This window comes from Priapulus caudatus, unplaced genomic scaffold (genome assembly GCF_000485595.1).
Source record: "Priapulus caudatus unplaced genomic scaffold, Priapulus_caudatus-5.0.1 Scaffold3136, whole genome shotgun sequence".
Taxonomy (NCBI): Eukaryota; Metazoa; Priapulida; class Priapulimorpha; order Priapulimorphida; family Priapulidae; genus Priapulus; species Priapulus caudatus.
In genome coordinates, this window is record NW_014580197.1 from 3,199 (window position 1) to 9,928 (window position 6,730).

Sequence of the window (6,730 nt, forward strand, 5' to 3'; positions counted from 1 at the left end):
TGTATATAGTTATACAAACGCGTAGTGTTTTTAACACTGTGTATGTGGTTTATTGAGCATTATTGAACTTAAAATAGTGGAAAGAACAGCTATACATGGTTCGGTAGTCCCTGACTTTATATTTTCTCCTCCAGCGAGATTTGGTGTGCAGGGATTGTGAGATTATAAGGTGTTGTGTGGCTGCTCCTCGCGCAGCGATAAGGTCTGCATTGCAGACAGTTTATTTGTTACGGTGACATGCAATACGTAACGCAGAACGGTAAGTATATTGTTATTATTTTTATTAAGGGGGAGTTTGTGTGTGTTCCTAAGTTGATATATGGTGCGAGATTGTGATATTAGAGTTGTTTTGGTGGTAGATTGAAATACTATTGTAGTGGGTGTGTTCTTTGAGAGCATGGGCGGAGATGCCTTGACATGAATGAACTCTGACACAATAAATTGTGCTGGACTCGTCAGGTGTGGATGTAAACGGCATTACAGATGTTCTTACTCCGAGTGGGGGTGGTGGAATGACGATGTGTGGTGTGTCGGTGGCACCCATTTTTTCGTTCCACAAAATCGCCGCCTTCAGTATTTTTATATATCTACAAATGAATTAATTATTTTCCCCCCATTTTAGTGTCTGACTTTTAGTTCATAATGTGTTTTTATAATGGAGTATGCGGTTCTTGGAAATACTGTCTGTGATTATTCACTGACAATGTGGTAGGTAGTCTCATAGAACAAATGAAAATAATATATTCATATTTATTTGAACAATAAATTTAGAAAGGGGGGTGGGTTACCGTCTGCCATGACTCTCCGCCACATATAACCCACCCTTAGCCACTACTTTTCGCACTCTTTTATACGAGTATTATTGTGCTTATTTATGCTTGCGCCAAGGGGCGGGCTTCGGCGGAGGGGACCCCGCAGTTTATTTTGTTGTTCGGTGGTATATGTCGTTTCGCGGTTTTGCTGGTGTGCCCGATTCGAAAAGCGCTATGCGCAGTTGCTAGCGTCTAGTACCTACTACGCCGTTAGCATTGACTGCGTGGCGGCAGCCAGCCGGCAGTCAATGATATGCGGGCGTATATTGTCACTCGATCTCTATAATATAATCTGGATAGAGCATGCCCGTATCCGCGCTTAACATGACAGTGACGGCCAGAGCCCGCCATCTTATCCACACCACTCTGCTAAAGTTCTGAATCTAAGAATCGGTCCTCGGTTGTTGCCCCACAACATTATCAAATGAAAAATTAAGAAAACGCGATTATTCTATTATTTCAATTTAGCATGCAAAATAACTTTGATCCCTACTTAAGAGTTGGTATAAATATGCGATAATGTATATAAGATACATGGTAATGCGAGCTAGAGCTAATCGGTAATGAGCAAACTACATGAGAAATAATTTGTTTGACGGCGTGATTCGTCGTCACGTGCTAGTCACGTGCTAGCTAGTCGGAGCCTATTCTACAATCATAGATATTTTCTTATGGATTACCATTCGCTATGGAAAACAAAGCCTTGATGATCGAAACATGATGAAATAGATGAAAACATGAATGAAGCATTATGCTGTACCCTTATATATTCATTTATATAGGCATATAGGCACAATATAGCACTACTAGTTATCAAGCACTTTAGCAGTGGTGTGGTGGGGCATACATTATCAATTACTAAATTACCCTATATTTAATATCTAATTTATATGCAATTATTGCTTATAGCCATACCAGGCCTGGACCGTTCCGAGGCTTGTGAACTAACGATCAATATACTAAGTCCTATAGTGAGCTAGTACTTACTGACCTGCTTTTAGTTTTAATACTACTTACTCACTTACTAGGCTATTTCTACTATGATAATATATGAATCGATAGATGAAAGATTAGATGATAGATTCAAAACCGTTTTATTCTGGGACAGAGATTATTTTCGGCTCTAGAGGTAAATATTAGCCACATGTCTGGTTTCAAGCGAGTAGAGTAACATTCTATCCAATAAAGCCCAATGTCATTATACTATCAATTATAGAAGTATATATATTAATCAATATAAGTAGATTAGGATTATGGTTGGGTTACGTTTAGGGTCTAGGAATTATTTATTTGGGTGTGAGAATTATGGGTTAGGTTAGGTACGCACATTTGGTTTTATTTGTAAGGCGTTGGATCCTTATCACGTGTCGGTTCTCCTGGCCTCCGTATGGTACGCAAGTGATAGCTACCCAGAGTCCGATTCCATTCTCGGTCCCTTACTATACCGCTGGCAGTCCGGGTGGTTGCCTTGCTGGCGCTTGCCGGTTAATCCTAGGTTGGTAGGCGTGCTGAGTGCTCGAATCCTTGTCCGGCGTTTTGTGAGAAAGCCGCCGCAGTGGTTCATGCAGCTCAATCAACCGAGTNTTTCAGCCAATTCCATGAAGATGTACAAAACCTTCTGGATCTCAAACACGGAGCACACTCTTACAATGTTCTCATGTCTAAGAGTTCTCATGATCTCCATTTCACGAGGAAGGAACACCTTGGCCGACTTGGCACTGATCTTTGACAAGTCAACGATCTTGCAAGCCAGCACACGGTGCTTTCCCTCTGAAATCCACTCTGCCTTCCTCACGGATGCGTATGCTCCCTCTCCTAGGGTAGCACCCATCCTGAAGCCATGCTGCATCAGTATTTCTGCTGCTTGGGTATTCATGATTGAAAAAATTTCAGGTGTTATCAAGTAACAATGACTGTGACCTACTGCTGCGTTGCCTATATACCATGTCAAATTGAGACAATGGCAGACAGGCAGACGGCAGACAGTCTCACCTAATGTCTCATCGACTACGCTGTCTTCTATCCTTTTCACCGTGTATAAACCATGGAAGTTAATTAAACAAAGGTTGCAGATTAACAATAGCTCCTAAATTACGATGTAGACATAATAGAATAGTAGAGAAATGCTGTAGACAAGTAGGTGCCATAGCGGCGCGTTCGTCAAGNAACAGTGATGTCATAAGATTCATAAGGTCATACACGTATAAAGAGTGATGTCATAGGATGCATAACGTCGTACATGTATAAAGAGTGATGTCATACTATTTATCAGGTCATATATGAATAAAGAATGATGTCATAAGATTCATAACAACGTACACAAATAAAGAGTGATGTCATAGCATTCATAAGGTCATACATGAACAAAGAGTGATGTCATAAGATTCATAAGGTCACACATGAATAAAGAGTGATGTCATAGCATTCATAAGGTCATACATGAACAAAGAATGATGTCATAGGATTCATAAGGTCACACATGAACAAAGAGTGATGTCATCGGATTCATAAGGTCATACATGAATAAAGAGTGATGTTATAAGATTCATAAGGTCGTACATTTACATAGAGNCACCCCTCACACACCTACCCACCCCTCACACCTCCCTCGCCTCCCCCGTACGCTACCTTTCGAGAAGAATACGCTGACGAGACAGCAGAAGGAGACGGTGGCGACGGCGTAGACGAGCAGGAACGCGAGCACGACCGACGGGTCGCTGCGGCCGACGACGCTGCCGTGCTCGCCGACGGGAACGACGAAGAGCGTCGTCATGACGACGGCGCTGGCGCAGAGCAGCAGAGAGCTGACGATGAACCAGGCGAGCCAGTGAAGCCAGCTGTCGAGGCCCATGATCTTCATGCTCTCCTGCGAAGGAGGGTGATCGAGCACGTTCGTGAGATGCCGTACGCATGTGCACACAAGACCCGCCAGTGTTATTCTCACTGAGATACAATATTATTGTTTGTGTTATCGTGCCAATAATATCCGTGATCATGTTTTACTGGAAATCTAATTTTAGATATATATATATATATATATACTCATCCTATCATACTCATACTCATCCTATCATACTCATACTCATCCTATCATATATAACCCCACTTAAACGAAGCCCTCATTTAAAAATCTGCCTAGACGCAAATCGCAGCCGCCAAATCGTATCGGCGACAGAGTCGATCGGCGGTACCTTCAGTTTCCTCTCCTTCTCGTGCACTATCGCTCTCGTTATGCTCAGCACGGAGAAGACGAAGCTGAGCATCAGTATCACAGGAAGCTGCATCTGTATGATGAGCACAAACTTGTCGTCGTTGTACGGTGGGTACGGGTACCTGCAAACAAAACAATCGACGCGCGACTTCAATCCCAACAACAAACCGATCTGCTAAACCACGCTTGCCACGGTCGACCCTATCTGCCGGGCGTGACAGACGTGTGGCGCTAACCAATCGGTGTTGCGGTACGACATTCTAAAAATAATGCTTAATAGTGAAGTGCTCAACATTTTCACATGCAAACGTACAAACTGGTCTAGCTTGATCGACCTAGTAACAGTAATCACAGAGTGGGAATGCGTGATCATTTTGCATAGATAGATAGATCCATCCCCAGTTAACTCCGGGATCTTAAGCTCGACGCACACGTGAGTAATTTTACTCAAGTAAAATGATGCATGCGTCAAAATACTCACGTGTGCGGTGGATTTTCGTTGAGTATTTTGACGCATGCATCATTTTACTTGAGGAAAATTACTCACGTGTGCGCCGAGCTTTAGCCTCTAGATAACTCTTCATTTCGTATCGGTATCGATAGTATATATCGTATATGAATTATCGGTAGAAATACGTTTGGTACCGTACATCACTCGTGTAGACACTCCAATGTGTAGCCAATTGATGATTGTACCTGCCTAGTACAGTACTGGTACTGGTAGTAATTATATAATATAATATAATATAATAATAGCCTTACCTCTTCATCAGCACGTCCACGCCATCTGGTGGTTTTCCTGAGAGATTTTCGATAATGGCCAAGTTTACGGCATGCTGCAGTGGCAGGAAGCCCTCCCTCATGTAGCCTGAATTCACCATACATGTAAAAATTTGATAGCAAGCATACAAGGAACAATCAATCTGCCTGCCTGAACCATAGATAGCCATGTATCACACCGAGGTTACTCCACCTCAGTCATATGCATGGTTGATCACGGCACTACAAGATTCATGTGACGAACTTCACGAGGCTTGGGAAAAAAACTGCATTCTATATTATTGAAATCAATGAAAAGGATTGACAATACTACTGAGATGTTTAAAATTCTACACTTAAGCTTCTACAGTGCCAAAAAATCAACTCTAGTGCAGAGCTAGGAGGAGGAGCCATTTGGTGTCGTGGGGGGGAGGCAGATGAGGATACGCACCGGGATTGCCACCCCAGGTGTAGGACGGCTCGCGTGGTCCCAGACTCGCCATCGTTGGCAGGTTCCATTGAGTGAGCCACTGCGAATCTCCGCCGAGAGGGTTCTCCTGGGCCGACAGCGGCACGTTGCGGGGAGACGACTTTAGTCGGATCTGCGAGGCGATTGTAAATGGGAAAACATCATCGGTTAGCATGGCTTCATGCTTTCCTTTCTCTACTGTGCGTGCTCTCTCTAATTCATAAGGTCATACATGAATAAAGAGTGATGTCATAAGATTCATAAGGTCATACATGTACATAGAGTGATCTCATAGGATTCATAAGGTCATACACGAATAAAGAGTGATGTCATAGCATTTGTGAGGTCACACCTGCATTTAGAGTGATGTCATAGGTTTTGTGAGGTAATGTATGCATCAATAAAGAGTGATGTCATAGCATTCATGAGATCACACCTATATAAGAATGATGTCATAGGATTCAAAAGGTCATATATGTATAAAGAGTGATGTCACAGCATTTGTGAGGTCACACATGCATAAAGAGTGATGTCACAGCATTTGTGAGGTCACACATGCATAAAGAGTGATGTCATAAGATTCGTGAGGTCACACATGCATAAAGAGTGATGTCATAGGATTCGTGAGGTCGTGCACACATAAACAGTGATGTCATACGATTTGTGCGGTCACACACCTACAATGATTTATGTTGTAAACCTAATGAGGCTAAATTCACAAGGAAGTGATAGCATACGAATGGAAGTGTCACACTCAAATACCCAGATGGACAGTTTAATTAAATTCGGGTGTGGCCGCCCGCAATACTACCTTGTCCCTCCAGCATTCCGATGACCTGGGCACCAAGCGACATGCCCGTGTTGAGCAGCAGACAGCTGGCAAGCTTCTCCGTGAGAGAGAGGGTCGCGTAGCGTGGCTGCAGGAAGAAGAAAGGCACGAAGAGAAGAAACCAGATTGGTCCGCACGACGCTGCGGCCGTGTTCGCTGTAACGAAAACACACACATTAGTCCAATTTAATTCGAAGTATTTATTTATCGCAAGTTGTAATACAAAGTAACAACCTCCCTACAGCTCCCTACTAGGCCTCCATTGCCTTTTCCTTAACCCTACAATAACCATAACCCACCCCTCACATTCCACACCTTGCCCTAACCGTAACTAACCCTAACCCTCACATTCCACACCTTGCCCTAACAGTAACTCTAACCCCAACCCTCACATTCCACACCTTGTCTTTACCCTAACCCTGACCCTAACCCTCACCCTAACTCTTACCCTAACCCTAACCCTAGCCCTTATCCTATGTCTAACTACAACACTGTAACTATGTATCACACTTTCCACACGTTGTCCTAACCCTAACATTCACCTCCCGACCCTCCCGCACCTGCCCCACCCTCACACACCTACCCACCCCTCACGCCACCCCCACCCCTCCCACCTACCCCACCCCTCACACACCTACCCACCCCTCACG

At 43.7% G+C, this 6,730-nt stretch overlaps 1 protein-coding gene across 1 annotated transcript in view; it reads right to left on the reverse strand.

Annotated features, from left to right (window-relative positions):
• Positions 1-2,385: 2,385 nt before the first annotated feature.
• Positions 2,386-6,730, reverse strand: part of LOC106819306 (ATP-binding cassette sub-family A member 3-like) — a 5,920-nt gene continuing 1,575 nt past the window's right edge. Inside the window, exons 4-8 of the mRNA XM_014823951.1 lie at positions 5,234-5,384; positions 4,786-4,891; positions 4,004-4,145; positions 3,441-3,678; positions 2,386-2,672 (exon numbers count right to left, since the gene is read on the reverse strand). Of these exons, the coding sequence (XP_014679437.1) occupies positions 2,386-2,672; positions 3,441-3,678; positions 4,004-4,145; positions 4,786-4,891; positions 5,234-5,384 (924 nt within the window). The remainder of the gene's footprint in view (positions 2,673-3,440; positions 3,679-4,003; positions 4,146-4,785; positions 4,892-5,233; positions 5,385-6,730) is intronic.